This window comes from Rhinolophus sinicus, linkage group LG06 (assembly GCF_036562045.2).
Source record: "Rhinolophus sinicus isolate RSC01 linkage group LG06, ASM3656204v1, whole genome shotgun sequence".
NCBI classification, from domain to species: domain Eukaryota; kingdom Metazoa; phylum Chordata; class Mammalia; order Chiroptera; family Rhinolophidae; genus Rhinolophus; species Rhinolophus sinicus.
The window spans coordinates 71,272,502-71,290,439 of NC_133756.1; the positions used below are offsets into that span (position 1 = coordinate 71,272,502).

Sequence of the window (17,938 nt, forward strand, 5' to 3'; positions counted from 1 at the left end):
TTTGATGCTACAAGGTGTATTCACAAACCTAATGGGGTTGATTAAGATTGTAGTAGATGTTAAAATGGGACTGTTCCTGGCCTAGTGTCTTTGGTGCCAATAAAACATTTACTTGTTCCCAAAAGCAGAGTGTGTTTTCTCATGTGCAGAGGTTCTGAAGGAAATTTCAAAGAACTTGTTTCATGACTCATATCCAATATATAAAAAGTGTGGAGATGGGGGAAGATTGGAGAAGAGATTTCTTTGACTCTGTCATGTTGTGAGTTCCCATTATCCCCAAGTAATTCTACCTCTTTTACCGAGTGACTTGTGAGGGGATTTCCAGGGGATGCCTTAAAAAGCTTTGAAATGCTTTTGCTAAGAGTTGGGAAGCACAGAGGATCAGCAACTCACTCACGCCTGAGAAATGGAAAACAAGCTGGGAAGTGCAGCAGAGGGGGGCACAGGGGGGCCCTATTGAGATGGTCTGTTCTCCCTGAGATTGTCACCAGGACAAAGCATGTATTCCATAGTTTCTTCAGAACCATGCAGGTGAGAGCTGTGTTATTTTGGGCTCTGCCCAAAGCTGCCTGGAGGGCTACCAGCAGCAAGAAGCTGGAAGGGAACACCAAATTCTTGGGAGCTGATGAAGAAATATCAAGTGACCACCGGAGGAGAGATGCAGCAGCCCCGGTCCAGGGAACTGGAGGACAGAGGTCCTTATTTAGCAAAGGGAAGCAAAGAAAATGAGATGTCTTCTTTAGCAAAGGAAAGCTCCAGAGAGAGAATCAGTTGTGGCCATTTGCCACGCCCAGAGATTCGGGAGCCACCCAGCCAAGTAAGAATGTTCCACTGCCTTGCTTCGCCTCCCTCCCTGAGGAGGTTATGAGCAAAGAGAGGGCAGAAACTGACCTCTGCGGGCAGGCCGTGGCCACCAAGTTCTACTTTTGAATGAAGATTAAAGAAGGGATTGATTGATATTGAAGCCTGGACGTACTGCTCACTGAATTGACACTGTTTATGCCTCACAGTGAGGACTGACTGTTACCTTAAAAGTGAGCAAAAAAATCACTGGGCCTGCTTGGTGTTCAGCCAATGGCAACAGAAAAGCATCCTTGAGTGAAAAAGTCTAAAGTAGAAGGGGAGACAGACATGAAATTTGTATTTTGATTATATCATGGGTCATGTTTGTTTGTTCCACATACCATTTGAAAATCAAAACCCCTTAGCAGATGTATATACTAGTATTTGCAAAGTAATAGATTAACTACAATTTTTCCCCCTAATGTCAAAGAGTATGATCTGATGCATGATATATTACAGTAATTGCTAATTTAAACTGATTGAATCTTTTGAGTTGCTGAGAGAAACTGAAATATTTTCTTCTAGAATTATTTTAAAATAAGAAAATTTGCATATGAATTGACACGGTTCACTAGTTTAGATATTTGTTTACTGTGTAAATAACATGGCCTATTTTCACAATGAACTTGAGGCCCATTAGATGTAGCTTGGCCTTGAAGCAAGGGGGTGGAACAGAAGAGCTCTCAAGGCTGTTTCTGAGAAAACTTAAGACTTACTCAGCCTTCAGCCACCACTGTCCATGAAACCTCCCACTGACCGACTGACCTCAGAAACTCAGCGTGGGGACATGCATTGCTTTAGACTCCTTCTGCATCATTTCAAAATTATGGTGCTGCTTTTGCTAGTTGTGTACAATAGAGGAAGGAGTGGGAAATAGGGAGATAAAAGCAAGCACTTTAATAGTCTCAGATGTTTTATTTTGCCGCTACATCTTTATCACATTCAAGGAAACTTGTTAGGTTTTCAAGTCATAGCCAGAATTTTAGCCTAAGTAAATCTGTGAGAATGTTAAAATGTAATGAGACTGTGGCTCGATATATTTATTTAGTTACAGTGAGAATGATCCGTATATTACATACTGAAAAGCTTTATCTTAATCTTTTAGGGTCTTATAGTTCTATTCTAAATGACAATTTCTCCTTGAACATGAAGGAAAGACTATATTAAATAGCAACATACTTGTTCACTACATTCACTATTTTAGTGTTCCTTACCACCACATCTTTTTTTTTTAACATTATTGTATTTCTATTTCCTACAGACCAGGAAGATTAGAAAACCGTCCAAAGTCCATGACTGTGGTAGGTCATACGGATGATCATTATAAAGAATATTATGTTTCCCTGTAATTCGATGATAACACAAGATTAAATAGGAGTTCCTGAAGTTACGTTTCAGGAATGTTCAGCTCAGCTTCCCCCTCTGTCCTCAGATGAGGGCCTCTTTGGCCTCTGTTCATAGTTCTTTCTGTAATTGGAAGCCCCTCCCTCTGAACCTTTCCTTATATTGGTCGTCTTCACTTCATTCCTACAGCTTCTGCTTCATGTCAAGCCTTCATCATTTTTCTTCCGGCCTATTACAGTCATCTCCTAATTGGTGTTTCTTCCTCCCAACCTCCAGAGTAGATAGAGAGATCTTTCAGAAGCAAAATATGATTATGCCCCTTCCCTACATAAAACCCTTCGATGGTTCTCAGTTGCAGTCAGGGTCAAATCTAGTTTCCTTAGCTCAGCATAAAAGGTCTCTATGATCTAGCCCTTGCCTTCCTATCCAGTCTTCCCATCCACTGCTTCCTGCTTGCTGTCATACTCATACATACCAGCCATACCTAACCTTGCAATTTTCTAAACATGCTATGTTATTTTTATGCCTTCCTGTTATTGCCCATGCAGCCTCCCCTACCTGAGTGCTCTCTCATGTCTCCTTTTCTCCCCCTTACTTCAGTTCCCAGCTCAAGCTCCATCTCCTCTATGAAGCCTTTCCTGTCCTGTGACCCGGGTGGAACTGACTTGCTTCATCCCATGTGCCCACACTGTACCCTTTGATACAACAGCACCTACAACATTTCATTCCAGTTCTCTGCTTACATGTCCCTTGACTTGACTGGAACTCTTTTAGTGCAGGAATTCTCATATTCATTTTGGTATCCCCAAGCACCTATCCCACAAGAGTACTAAACAGTTGTAAATAATAGACGGGCTTGGGACCTGGGACCAATGCTACACCCTGATTCCTAATAGAAGATTCAGCCGCTGCTGGCCCTGTCCCACACAAGTCCATGGGGATGTATTCATAAATACTGTGACATAGGTCTGTGGAGGAGGGGTACAATCGCAGGTCTTCACTCCATATGCCCCTTTGAGACACACCTGTTGGAATGGTTGAGTTATGAGGACACCTTAATACTACCAATTCTTACCTATATTGTGCTGGTGAGTCGCTTCATGAATTTTTCAGATTCTCGCTTCTATTCCTTTTTCTTCATTCTGCCAATTGGCAACCAAACCAGGGAAGATGAAACTCAACCAACCTTATTCCTTGTCATGTTCCTTCATGGGAAGAAGATTGAAACAAAAATAATGATTAAAATATAGTATTGGTATTATCTGTGATGTTCACCTATCTGTAGGTTTTCCTTGTGTCCCTTTTCCGTATGTAATCCAGAATTAGCTGCTTATGGAATAAGAATTCAATAAGTAATCAAGAGTTAGCTGTTCTGTCACTGACTGCCTGTCTTTCCTGAAAACTTAAGAAACATTTTTTTCCTTTCATTTTTAGACGCCAGCTATTTTAGAAGGAAATAGAAATGATTTCAATTAAACAAGACTGAAGATTAAACATTGATCATTTTTGTCAACTACTCCAGGAGCAGAGTCACTACTAAGTATAGTACCCAGATCAATCCATACAAATGATACATTAAAATTGTATAAATGGTGAAATTTTACATTCCAAAAGATGTGATTACTTTCCTTCTAGTTCCATCCCAAAAACAATCAAACATATTCTACTTCAGTCCAAACAGATTAATATAGTGGCTTATTTTCTAAATCTCAACTCTCATTTTCACAGAATATCACTTCCATATTATCAGGCCTTCAATGACACAAAATAGTCATGTATCTCGTTTCAACTTGTTGCTTCCCCTGCAGGACATGCTTTTTCTCTCCAGGCAGGCAGGCTCTTCCTACTACCAACCTAATTTAAAAGGACACTACTTTTGAAATCCTTTGGAATTAAACCCCAGATGAAAAGAGAGGACTGGTCTTTTGAGACATAAGTCTTAAAATTTCCACCTTAACATAGTTTTGAGTAATTAGTTCTGAATTTAAACAAAGGAATCAGAGGTAGCTGATTTCGTGAGATGAATCAGAAAAATAAAGGAACATAACATCCATACCATCCTTTTGATAAATTCTAGAGCTAGGATGGAGGTGTAACTATTGAATCAAAAATATACCTTGAGTGAAAGGGAAAACATTATTTCTCTCACTGTAATTAGTTTTGCACTTAAATTAGTCAGGTAAGTACAAGGGGAAAATATATAGAGAATATATATCTGGCCCTGAAGGAAGTGCTAAGTAAATTAAAGCTATTATATGGGGCAGCTGGTTAGCTCAGTTGGTCAGAGCATTGTTCTCTTAACAACAAGGTTGTCAGTTCAATCCCCACATGGGCCACTGTGAGCTGCGCCCTCCACAACTAGATTGAAGGACAACTTGACTTGGAGCTGATGGGTCCTGAAAAAAACTCATTTAAGTAAATAAAAGTTAAAAAAAATTAAAGCTATTATTATTGTTGTTATTTTTGTTGAGGAATTCTATAAGACAGGTCTTATATGAATTTTGAAATATAAAATTTGTTAATTTCTCAAATTCAAAAAGTTGCAATAAAACTTAAGACAAACCATCAGAAATGCACAGTGAGTTTGCAGGCATAACAGTGTTTCATTTCAGAAAATTAAGCATTGAAAGCTTTGAAAGTGATTCAAGTTTTAAAAAGAGACATTATTATTATTATTATCAGTTTCATGGGCTCCTCTAGGGCAAATTATGATAGGAGAAAGACAAATATTAAGATAAAGATAGCTAATGAAGTATTTGGAATACGCACACAAAGGTGATGAAAAAGTTGGAATGGAAGGATTAACAAGTTGTCTACAACAGGACTGTGTGCCTCAGTGCTACATTTGCTGTGTGTGTTATTAGAATGTATGACCATTTATTTACAGGTCGTCTCAGCATGAGTGTGCCTCCTTTGGTGCATGGTTCAAGGATGCAGAATGTAGGCCAGTCCTTCTTTTAGTAAACATTTAGTGACTTTCAATAAATGATGTGACAGCCTCTGTGTTAGATGCCAAGGACTCAAAGAAAAATCAGGCAAATATCACCAAGGACTACATAATCTATTGGGGAAATTCTCGTCTAGAATGGTAGAGGTGTGACTGCCCATGGTGCTCTAGAAGCATAGATGAAATGGTCCTGGGCTGTGTGGAAAACCATGGGGAAGATTTTACAGAAATGATGACACCTGAGCCAGATCATCGCAGCTGACGAGATATTCCCCACGTGGATAGGAGAGGACAGACAGCAAGACGGCACACTGACAGGGTGGAGGCCTGAGATACCCTGTTACATTCCCTGAACTACAGGTGATGTCTAAAACCCACGTTCTTCCTATGGCAGGAGATGAAGATGATCGTGAATGGCGTTATATGCCGTGTTAAATTTGAACTTCATTATGAGAAGGTTTGAAGGATTTCATGTACAGGAGCGATGTGGTCAGATATACATTTTTGAAAGATCACCCTAATCATGATATAAAGCATTGGTTGATAGTGATGCTAGAATCAGAAGTACCAGTAAAATACTGCTACAAGAAAAACTGACACATGGAATGAAAATGGAATGCAAAGTGCTTTTAAAGGTAAAATGAAAACGATTTGGGAATTGGTTGGCTATGGGAGTGAATAGAGAGGAACGAACCTAGGAAGCCTTGCAGGGTTCTGGGTGGGTGGTGGCCATCTTAGCTGAAGGAGAGTATACAAGAGGGACAGTTGCTTTGCTGGGAAAGATATGAGTTGAGGTTGCTGTGAAACATGAGGAAGACATTTACTAATAAGTCGTTAAATATATGATGAGAGGATCCAGTGATTTGGGAAGGACCTGAAGATAGAGAAGAGAGTACAGGCATAATTGATGGATCAAGGTCTCTGAGGAGGTAAGAGGGAGTAGGTTCCACAGGGACACCTCCTCTTCTGAGACCAGAAAAAAGGAAATCAAGACAAGTACGTTCAGGGAAACTGAACTGTGATGTGCTACTCTAGGGAACTCATGGCTGAAAGCTTCACCCTTCTTACAGCAGGAGGGGAGAAGTGAAGGTTTGAAAGAGCCCAGCTTCTGCCTGCACAGAGCAAGCTTTGGCTCTCAGCGCAGGATATTACAAGGAGGTACAAATTCCTCTCCTCCTCACAATGCTTGTATTTTTACCCACTTTCTTCTCCTTCCCTCCATTCCCTTGTTGCCTTGATTCTGATTGCATCTTTTTGAGGACTTGCTCCATTATTAATTTTTACTCTCTCAAATCTTTAGTTTAAATTCTTTGCTGAATACTTACCCTAGCCTAAAAAAAGAGAAATCCTTCCTGAATTCTCTTCTCTTCTAGAGCTATCATGGTTCCCTTCTTTTCACTCACTATTATATCTTCTGAAAGATTTTTATTTCCAATTTACAAAACACTTTCACATATTAATCAAGTGGCTATCTCAACTTGATTGATATTTTTCCATAGCAGCAGTCTCAATAGGCCACTCTCATTTTTAAAGGCTGTATAATATTTAATGGACTACACACACGAGTTGCCCAAAAGAAGTATACAAGTGGACACTTTTGTCAACATCGCTCAAGCAGTAGTTAGCCATAATCAGAAGTGTCTGGACACTGATGGTAACCACTTTGAGCACCTCTTGTAATTGCAGAAGTCAAACGTGACTTGTATTCATCTTTTGTTATCGTTATATTGAGTATTACAATTTTAATGATTTTTTTCCTTTCTTAAAATACATATACATTTTTTGGCACCCTCCATATATATAATTTATTTAATTATATTTTATTCAAGTTTTTACTTCATCATCCAGTATTCACTGTTTTACACGCTGCGGCTCCAAACTACTTGTGTGACCTTGCCCATATTGTTTCCTTTTCTGAGAATGCCCTTCCCTGTCCTAACTAAACTAAACTTCCTCCCTTCCCCACTTTCACCACCTAATTCCTCATATTTAAAACATTTGTATCCTTTAAATCCTAATTTAAATGTCTCCCTCTCCTTTCTACTGAAAGATTACCTATCTCCTCTATTTTTATCTATGACTTTCTAGTGATACTTAGCACATTCTTCCCTAAATTATAGCACTTGAGAGACAGGATACTGCAGCAGAAAGAGCCCTTGACATGGCATGGTAAGAGTTAGGTTCAAGTCCTGGCTCCTCCGTACGAGCTGTTGTGAGAAACTGAGTTCATAGTCACAATATTTTAAGAACAATTATAGGACTGTGTTAATATTCATGTAAAAATGTAAATATTTTGTACTTATGTCTCTCTTTAAAAGATTATAACATTAGCCTATAAAAATACAACTCCTGGTATAAGTGAGTGACATACGTAATTCAAATTTAGCAGATCCAGTCTGAAATATACAAAGGACTTTGGGAGATAGTATGAATTCATGATTTTACCTCACTCGGGTAAGTTGTGAAACTGGACAAAGATCTTCCTGTATTTAGCAAGGCCATGCTTGCATGAAGAGCAATTAGAATATATTCTTCAAAAAAAATTTAGAGCGTGACATGGTGAACATTCAACAATACTGTAGTACAGTCGGGAATTCTTAGAGTAAATGAGGCCAGGGTCAAAGGAGACATCATGAACAGAGAATGTTCAAGATTTCACAGCACTACTCCCCTGATGCATTCCTCCACTTAAGTTTGGACTATAGAATTTGAACATCCCTAACCAAAGAGCTTTGGTACTGGAAGAATAGTGTTTAAAAAAAACTCAGTTCTTCCCCTCCTGTGTTCTTCCTTTGCTCTCACACTACTACCAGATTCACAACACTTCACACCAGATTCACAGCACTTCACACCAGATTTGTGGTGGCTTTTCCCCCACTAAGCAAGTCTCTGCAACCAGCTGGGTATCCTATAATTTATCAATTCTAACACAATCTACCTGGAGGAAACGTCAGATCCCACACATCAAGGGCTCAGTCCCACAAGACTGCCCTCACCCCACTTCAGAAGCCAATCCTAAGTCTAGGTTGTTACCTGTGCTTCTAACCAATCAATCGGCTATGAATCAGAGCTTCCCAACGACCTCCTCTTAGCGTGGCTCACAGAACAATCAAATGAAGAGACACACAGGATGAAGTCTGGGAGGGTCCTGAGCAGGAGCTTCTGTCACCCTCCCAGTACTTGGATGTGCTCACCACCCTGGAAGCTCTCTGAATCCCAAACTTTTGGGATTTGATGGTGGCTTTGTCACATAGGCATGACTGATCATTAACTCTGTTTCCAGCTCCTTTCCCTTGCCTGGAGAATGTAGTGTGGGGTTGAAAATGTCAAGCTTATAGTCATGGCTTGGTCTTTCTGGTGACCAGCCCCCATCTAGGAGCCACCCAGAGTCACATCATCAGAACAAAAGATGCTTCAAGTGCTCTTATCACGTAGGAATTTACAAGGGTTTCAGGAGCTCTGTGCCAGGAACCGGGGCACACATGCGTGTATACACACACACACATATGCATGTATACACATATATACACATACACGTATGCATATATTTGTTCTATTATCTCACAAATAGGTATAAAAACTACAGCACAAACACGAGGAATTACTACAATTAATAAATAGATTTTTTAATATACTCTTCCCTTTATTAAGGTATGATTAACATACTATAAAATACACCTATTATAAGTGTACAAATCAATGCTTTTTAATAAATTTATAGTCATACAATAGTCACCATATCTAGTTTTTGACTATATCCATCACCTCCACCCAAAAATTTCCTCTGGCCTGTTTTCAGGCAATCACTGCTTCCACCCCCAATTTCTCCAGGATTCTGGTCAGTCTTGTGTCTGGGGAACATGCAAGGGAAGGGTCAGTGAGAGAAACTGATCATCTGCTGTGTTTGAGCATGAGGCATGGAGACAGCTACTAGGTAAAACTTTGGTATTTCCCTGTCCACTGCTGTGATCCATCTAGCTTTTGTACAGGCTGGCTGGCAAATGAAGTTAGTTTGACCGAGATCACCTCCCCTCTGAGAGTGGCACACATCTCTACCATTCCCCTGGGATGTGGCTGTTTTTAATTTACCATCTTGGCTGGGGAGGGGAGTGGTGGTAGCAGTTTCAGAAGCTTCCATTGGCCTTTCATACTCTTAATATTCTGAATAGCTAGTACTAGGAACCAGTGTGAGGGTCTTTTCAACCACTGCTCCATCTGTACTTTCAGAGATCAGATATGGGTAGGGAGGTCTGTGATGACGAGCGGGTAAAAGAGAGAGGAGGGGCACACACTAGAGTGGGGCTAATGTATTTAGCAATATCCAATTTATTTAGCAATATGAAATAGCAAAAGAAAAAGGCAATTAATAGAATGTGCTAATGACAGAAAGTAAAGGTGGTTAAGACTAAACTACATTGATAACAATGTCATGTCAAAGGAGTACACATATATACAAGTTTAAGAGATCCCAACACGTTTACTATTGATCAAAAATCACTTGGCTAAATACACAAATAACCTCAGTAAGGAGTACCAAAAGCAGTAATAAGCCTATAGGATAGTAACTATTATAGTGGATGCCAAAAGCTCACCAAATGTGGGGAGAACAGCACTGGAAAAGTCATATATCAAAACCTTACCAGGTCTGCAGCTGAGAGAAACTCAGGCGTCTCCCACAGCACTGCTTGCTAGTTCCCAAGAATGCTGCTGCTGCTGTTGGCGTTGTTGTTGTTAGAAGTCAAGGCGTCTTCTGAAGCTATAAGCTGCAAGCTGCACATAAGTTCTCAAGGTGTTAACAATCTGAAGAATATTGCTGTTGTTGTCATTGCTGCTGTTGATGTTCTTGGAGGTTAGGAAGCCTTCTGATACTGCAAGCTGCAAGCTGCAAACAAGTTCCCAAAGATGCTAGAATGATGACAATTCACCAAGAAAAGAAGTCTCTACTGTCCATTGAGGCAAGTTCCGATCTTTTACTCTGAAACAATCCAATGCTGAAAAGCAGTCCTGAAACTGCAAATCTTCTGAATAGTAATCTCTTGAAACAGCAATCAATCAACATCAATATGTCACCTGAGGTCTGTCTTATGTATCTCTTTAAATGCACCCCAGAGCCAACTTTGTGTTCCTGCCTCCCCTCTCAAGGAATCGCCAGTTCCAGGAGGGTTTGGCAGTTAATGATAGTAATGTTGCACATCGGGCTGATGAAAATAATACCTGCTATTCTCTCCTGGGACCCTCAGCCCAAGGCCTTCCAAAGCTTGGTGACGTGCCTGTCACGTCATCTTGATATGACTTAGCTACTTCTTCATCTGCTGATGCGGGCGAAACAGACAGAAAGCAGCCTCATCTCATGTCTCCCCTGCCTGGGAGAATGAGACACGAGGGAATTTACTGAACCACTGATCACAGCACAGAAATCACATCATTTACAGGAACAGACAAAAGCTAATAGAAGTCAACACTAGCCAATGAAGGCAAATTTCCCCCAACATCTTTCCTACAAGGTCTGATAACCTGAAGGACCCACTGGTAGCTGGACCTGGCTGCAATGTACTCTAAAAGGGGCCAAGTTGGTACTTTGGGTCCCAGATATAATGTCAGTTCAGACCTTGTGGTCCAACAGTCTTCTAAAGGTCTGGGTGTTCCCTTTCCTCAATGCATGATTACTCTGAGTAAATGTCCATAGGTTCCTTTGAGGAAGGAGGGGGTATTCACTACCGAATGGCAAATGTTGTGGGGTTTCAGGGCTCCTCAGCACAGGAAGCTGGCTTCTGTTTAATTACTGGGTTCTGGGATTGAGAACTGGCTCAGGCCCGACTGAGGAAGCAATCATGACTTTTCATTGGTGTGACTGCCCTCGACCTCCTGATCTTTCTTGATTTATTTAATTACATAAATTAAGTAATAAGTTGAGTGCCCATCTATCTTATTAACCATGGCTCGCTACAGTTTACTCCTGCCCATTCCCCGTTACCTCTCCCTTATTCTGACCTTGCAGCTCATGGTGATAATTGTGCCCACCTTGTTTCTGATGGTTAAATGGTGCTACTGGCCTCCTGTCATCCCCATTGCTATGAGCCCTGTTCCATACTAGCATCTCTTACCCCATCCCGTCTACAGAGGACAGCTGACCACTGGTCTCAGTGAGGCTGGAGTCCCACTCACTGGTGCGTTCCTTATCACTGGTAAACAGTGATCTCCAGGTCATCCCACAGAATGTACAATGTTGAGTTTCCAGCCTTACATACTATATCCATTCTAACAGGCACACATTTAGGGGCCTGGCTGAGAAAAGGAGGGGCCTGTGAGGTGGAAGAAAACTAGGAGAGTAAAATTGTCATTGAGCCTAGCGAAACAAGTGCTAAAGAGGGGTACGGAGGGAGGGCTTCGATAATGACTTCTGGATTTAGCAAGATGGAGATGGTTTAGGGCGGGGTGAAAATAAAAACCCAGTTGGAACAGGCAGAGAAGAAAATTAAGACGTGAGCTACTGAAGTTTTACTGTGTCGGAGGGCAGAAAAAGGAAGGTGTTGATGACGGGGAACAGGGAGGGACCTTGGGAGAACTTTGCTTTTTAATATGGGCAGTATAATATTTTTATGTTGATGGGAGCAATGAATGGGAAAAGTAGAAATTTATGAGGAGGCAGAGAAGAGAGGGCTATTTTCAGAATCACAAGTTTTAAGCAGGAGATGGGATCCAAACCACAAATGATGGATAGCCTTTGATAGGCCTGTAAACATTTTTTATTGTAACAGCAAGGAGGGCAGAGCATGAGTGTACAGACGGAGGTAAGCGGTAGGTGAGGGATGAGGTGCTTGTGATTTTGTCTGTTATTTTCAAGGAAAGATGAACTGGGGAAAGGTGGGGTGGGGGGGTCTATGATTTATGAAGAAAGAAGACCAGGTGGGAATCATGCTCTAAGAGGGGTGGGAGGAAGGTAGGCCCTCCTTGTAAGTGAGGAGTTGGGAGCTAGGATTCCTTTGAAAGCCTTCCTTATTTTGTTTCTTTTTCCCATCATGCTCCATTTTCATAAGGATCACAAAATAAATTTTTTTCTTTTAGAGGTAAAGTATAGAATGCAACACCCAGCTCTTTTTTCAGCCCTTGCTAGGTGAAAGAACACTTAAGTCTTTGCTTGCATATAATAAACATAACTCTTTTTTTTTCTTTGCTTGCTATTTTTTCATTTCTTATTAGGTCTACAATGGAAATTAGGCTGTGGAGGAAAGATGTTCAACTTGTAGCAATACAACAAATTCAACAGATATTTTCTGAGTTACCACAGGGTGTCAGGTGCTATTCTATCACATTGACTCCAAGGCACAAAGATCCCTGGGCTCAAGATGTTCACCGGAGAGGGCAGGAGACATATAAACTGTAAGTTATGTCAGAAGATAACAAGTGCTGTGACAAAAAGGAGAGAGAGAAAGGAATGGAGAGTGTGGGGGAGAGGCGGTAGGAAGGCTGGCATTTTAAATTGGGAGGTGAGGGTGCGCCTCAGTGACAAGTGACGGTTGAGCAAAGGTTGAAAGGACATGAGGAAGTTCCTTGGCTGCACAGTTACCTGAGGGAGTACAACAGAACAAAAACTCGTGCTATTAGCACATTTGCTAATAATGATGAGAGAAATCTTAATCAAAGGGAAAGAGGGCTCTGCTTTTACAAATTCTAAGGGAATAAAGTAAGTGGAAAAAGTGGAGAATCAACTGCAGGTTTGCCTGAGCGTACAAAGAACACCCAGGCTGTGGTATATTCCTGGAGAACAGCTATCTTTAAGGAGGTAGGTGCAGAGGTGAGAGTGAAACTGGGAGGTATTTGGGAGGCCCGAAATAAATTAGTAGATGTAAAGATTGGAGCCAACTAAGGGGGAGAGCTCCTGGGTGGGCAGCCAGGGAAAGCTGCTTACTACAGGGAAAGTAGACCACAGTGACGCAGAATCTGTGAGAGCTAAAACCAGGGTGAGGATTTTATGCTCCTGATCCATAGGCTACTGCTTTTATTACCAGTTGGAGAAGCACACAGGTTTGTTTTCTGTCTGTATGTTTTTATTTTCCCTAAGTTTATCCCATCATTGACAGCCAGAGTAGGCACACTTTTATTTGTCCCTGCTGCACCTTTAGTAGCTGATTGCCTAAAATTCAAGTCCCCAAATAAAATCCATTAGTGATCACTTAACAACATTGGAGTGAAAGTCCCACTTTAAGCACCAACTGGACTATCCTCACAGGTTCAGGCTATGTCTAAACATGTCATGCGAACTGGAGAGACAGAACTACTGGGAATCCCTTTAACATAAGGAATGAGCATCCTCTCCGCCAGAAATTCAGTCCTCTGAAGGGAAAAGAGAGTCGGTGAGAGACCCCTGGTCCAGGAACAGAGAGAAGTGATTTTGAGTACAGCAGGATGTTTATCTTTTTTTACAGGCCACACGGGATTCTTTCTGGTGCAGGGGGAGGGCAGCAAGTTAAGTGGAAGGATGTGTTTGTCAAAGAACTGGTGAGACTCAGGAACTGAGCAGGTCTGATTTGAAACTCATGAAACAAAGTGCCTCCAAGTTGGGAAGGGAGTTTTTTCCTATGCTGGTAGAGTACTCAGCAAGGTTCAGACACATCAAAGTGGGGTCAGCAGTCCTGGTGGCTTTGGCACACTTTGTCAGCTTTGTTAGCTGTGCATAGGAATGGAGGCAGCAACCAAGTGGGAGGATGCCTTTGTAGGGAGTCCCTCCGCTTCTGCCTGCTGCCTTGGTGGCAATGGGGGTGGCACTGGTGTCCTGGCACAGTGGAGTGGAGCACAGTTGGTTCAGCCCAGCCCTATCAGGTTGTGACTTTAGCAGAGAGAATTAGTGGCAGCAGCAGCCACAAGCCGCCTTTACAGGGGCCCCTGAGCAGAGGCCATGCAAGAGTCGGAGAACAGCAGATATCCCAGGCCAGTAGGACATGGTGTCTAGAATCAGACTGTTAGGTTCAAATCTTGCCATCTGCCTGCTATTGACTAGCGTTTAAGCCTTGGGTAAATTACTAACCTGTTTGTGTCTCAGTTTTCTTCTCAGTAAATAATATCCAGCTTACTGGGATTTTTAGAGATTAAATTAGTTTATACATGAAAGCACAGTTCTAAGGGACAGTGATTTTGCAATAGGAAGCACACACAGTAAGGGTTAGCTTGTTTGTTTCATCATCCATATGACATGTCACACTGGTCCAATCCAACAGTACCTGGTATTCAGATTAATTGCACGAAATGCCATATTATTGGCAGCAACCCCCAAAACAGTCCGTACTACGTGAGAAGGAAACTGAAGGGTATTGTACAGCTGCCCCTATCATATACTTGCCAAATGCTTTCTATGTGCCAGGCACTGTCCTAGGTGATTTATAACTCTGGAATGTCACCTAAGAATTTAAGAACTGTCACTATGGGTGAGGACGTGGGCAGATAGAGAACCAGATTTACCACTGTATATTTTTTCTGCTTTTTGGGGTTTTTAAGACAATTATATTTTTTTCAATACCACATACAGTTCACGATCCTTATACCCCTATTATTTAAAATCATACAACGAATTTATCGCGCCGGGCACCAGGCAGATCGTCATTCAAATAAAGTAACCATTAATGATGTCAATTAATTGGAGCGGAACAGGCAGGGCGGAGCAAGCGTCAAACCGCAAGTCGCCAGCCCGCCCAAAGGCGGGAGGCGGACTCTCGCGGGAATCTCGGGGGCCGGCAACTGGCCACGTGACTCCCCGGGCCGTCCGCGTACCCCACAGCAGAGAGACCGTAGCCACGTTGGCGGCCTTCCCCGGCCAGAAGAGGGGGCGTGACAAATGTCCGTGCGTAGTACGTGCCCCGCCCCTCCCCTCCCGGAGCCCGGATGAAGAGTAACGCCATTACCGCCGGAGCCGCCGAGAGCATTCGCGGACGGGGACTGGACACCGGACGGGTCGCGCCATGAGACTCCTCCCCCGCCTGCTTGTGCTTCTCTTGCTCGTGTTCCCCGCCACCCTCTTGCTCCGAGGCAGCCCAGGAGGTGAGGCGAGGGCAGTGGGTGACGGGTCTCGGCCGGGAAAGCGACGGCAAGTTTGAAGCTGGAGGCGGCGGCGGCGGCGGCGGCGCCTGGGTCTGGCGTCTACCTCGCCGGCCTCCTTTCACCTCCTCTCCGTCTCCCGAAGGGTAGTAGGGGGCCGAAAGGCGCGCGAGGCGAAATCCCCCCGCCAGGGCCTCCGCACCTTCCACGCGGAGTGCGGGCCAGTGCCGAGCGACCTTGCTGGGTGGCGGCCGCCGGAGGACTTGGGCTTGCCCGCCTGGCCCCGGACCCGCGGCCGCAGCTGCAGCCGGAGCTGGTGGGTCCTCGGCTCGAGGGAGGAGGCGAGGGGCCGTTGGCACGGCTGTGCCCAGAGCTCGCTGCAGCCCTTTTGATTTTTTCTGGCTGCCTCCAGCGTCACTCCACCCCCATTCCGTCGGCTCTGGGCTGACGTGTCGTTAGTTTCCACGCTAGGAGCCCGCCTTCATTCATTTGCTGAAACCTTTGTTTTCTGAACACCTAAACTCTCAGTGCGCCTTTTTTTTCTGGTCATCTCCCCGTTTTTCATCACCTGGCCCGTGTGTGTTGCCAGGAGTCTTGATTTTGAGAACAATTCCCCATCCTTCCGTTGTCCACTCCTATACCTGTGGGATGTCTATTACGTGTGCCCCTTTTTCCCCTCTCTTTTTTGTAACCATGTTTTGTTTCGTGGAATTATCATATCCTGAAAAACTACAGTCTAATTTGAGTTTTACTTTTTTTAAATTTAGGTTTATTCCTTCCAACAGTTAATCTGGTACAAAAATAACTTAAATAGCAGAACATTAAAAATGTGGTGACTTGCCCTGCTTCTATCATGTAGTAAAATGTAGTCTGACTAAATGATCACTGGAATCCTTTGATTCTGTAAGTTTAAGCGCTGTGTGGCAAAATGAATGATAGTGACAGCTACCCACGCGTTGCTTTGCAAAGAAAAGTTTAGTGACTGGTTTCTATGTAGGGGATAGAAAACCAAGTGTGAAAATTAACCAGAACTGTTAACAAATTCATTTGCAGGTTGAGGGATTCTTTTACTTAACCAGTTGCTTGCTGGTTTGTTCTCACTTGCTTTTTAAAGAAAATTTGCCGATTCTACTTTTATAGAATCCGGACTATATTTTTTCATGTTTTAAACCGTTTTCTTTTTTAAGAAACATCATCAGTATGTAAACTGAACTGGTTTTCTTTAATTTTTTTTGTGAGGGATGATCTTTTCTTTCAAAAGATGTTTTCACTTAAATTTTTACAATTGAAAATGATTAGATGGGCCGGCCCGGTGGCTCAGGGTTAGAGCTCCGTGCTCCTAACTCTGAGGGCTGCCGGTTCGATTCCCACATGGGCCAGTGGGCTCTCAACCACAAGGTTGCCAGTTCAGTTCAACTAAGATTGAACACAGCACCTTGAGCTGAGTTGCCACTGAGCTCCCACAGTTAGTTGGAGGGCGTCTTCTCAACCACAAGGTTGCCAGTTCGACTCCCGCAAGGGATGGTGGGCTGTGCCCCCTGCCACTAGAAAATGGCAACTGGACCTGGAGCTGAGCTGCGCCCTCCACAACTAAGACTGAAAGGACAACAACTTGACTTGGAAAAAAGGCCTGGAAGTACACACTGTTCCCCAATAAAGTCCTGTTCCCTTTCCCCAATAAAATCTTTAAAAAAAAAAAAAAAGATTAGATTTTTATAGGCACAAAATTGTTATTGGCTAACATTAAAATAAAGTATTTAATGTCAACTGAAACATAGGGTTAAAAGCCGTTATGTCTCAGTCCTGAAATGTAAGTACTTTATGTCAAACAGACATTTTTATTACTGGTTTTTGAAATGACTTGTAAGTTATGAATGCACTATTTTAGTCTTTGTTCAACAAGAAATAGAAGCTGTTTTTCAGTTCATAATGTGTGATTCAGTGTTCTTTAATACTTTGCATAAATCTTAACAGCCATTGAGATCTCAAGGAACTAGAAAAGACTTAAAATGCGTGGTCCTTAATATATACTGTTTCTATTGGGTATTGCAGCATCTACACATGCTTCCTTTCCCACATTTTTCTCTTCTGAATTGCCACATCATCATTCTTTCTGAGAAATGCTGGAAGAGTTGCCAGAACTTTGAAATTTCTTTTGAGGGTCTTGCCTGAAATGGATTTAATGTGACTTATTTAGAGTACTTTTACCTATAAAAGTATGATTTATTATTTCTTGGCATTACACTCATATTTAACTTTTCCTTTGATATTAAGTGTAGAGGAAATAAAGCATCTTAAAACATGTTTGAAGTCATATACAAAAATCATGCTTTCTTTCTCTGCTATTAACTCTGAAGTTACCAATAAAGATTTTTTGGATGCCATACAAATATTTTGTTCCTTGAAATTACATTCTGTCAAGTTCTAAGAGTTTGAGCTGTAGTCACAATGTTTCTTGCATAGATATTGAGATTGCTATTTCCCTTTAGACCTGAGTTTTTTGGTGGTTTTTGTTTTGTGTGGTTAACGACAGGATTAAATTTTGGAATTTCTTACTTTTCAAACACACTTATTTTCCTTAATTTGCTTAACAAAATTGCTTGGATTCCTTATTTGGACTTCAGAACATCTTTAGTTTCAGAAGTTCATTTTTCCAACTTTTAGGTGCTTTTTAAAATTAAACAGCATTTCCCATTAAAATTAAACAGCAGTTGTTAAGATTACTAAAATAAAATCATGTAAATATTCTTAGATGCGTTGTAATTTGACATCATT

The 17,938-nt window shown here is 42.0% G+C and overlaps 2 protein-coding genes across 4 annotated transcripts in view; both read left to right on the forward strand.

The window, feature by feature from the left end:
- CAGE1 (cancer antigen 1) overlaps positions 1-4,015 on the forward strand; it is a 36,820-nt gene extending 32,805 nt beyond the window's left edge. The window contains 2 exon segments of the mRNA XM_074335262.1: positions 2,105-2,144; positions 3,622-4,015. Coding sequence (XP_074191363.1) covers positions 2,105-2,144; positions 3,622-3,663 — 82 coding nt within the window. The 3' untranslated portion in view covers positions 3,664-4,015.
- Positions 4,016-14,872: 10,857 nt separating this feature from the next.
- The window catches only part of SSR1 (signal sequence receptor subunit 1), a 39,467-nt gene continuing 36,401 nt past the window's right edge, over positions 14,873-17,938 (forward strand). Inside the window, exon 1 of one of the 3 annotated variants that reach the window (XM_074335261.1) lies at positions 14,873-15,166. In XM_074335261.1, the coding sequence (XP_074191362.1) occupies positions 15,088-15,166 (79 nt within the window). In that variant the 5' untranslated portion in view covers positions 14,873-15,087. The remainder of the gene's footprint in view (positions 15,167-17,938) is intronic. The other 2 variants (XM_019745398.2, XM_019745399.2) reach the window with 2 other exon arrangements.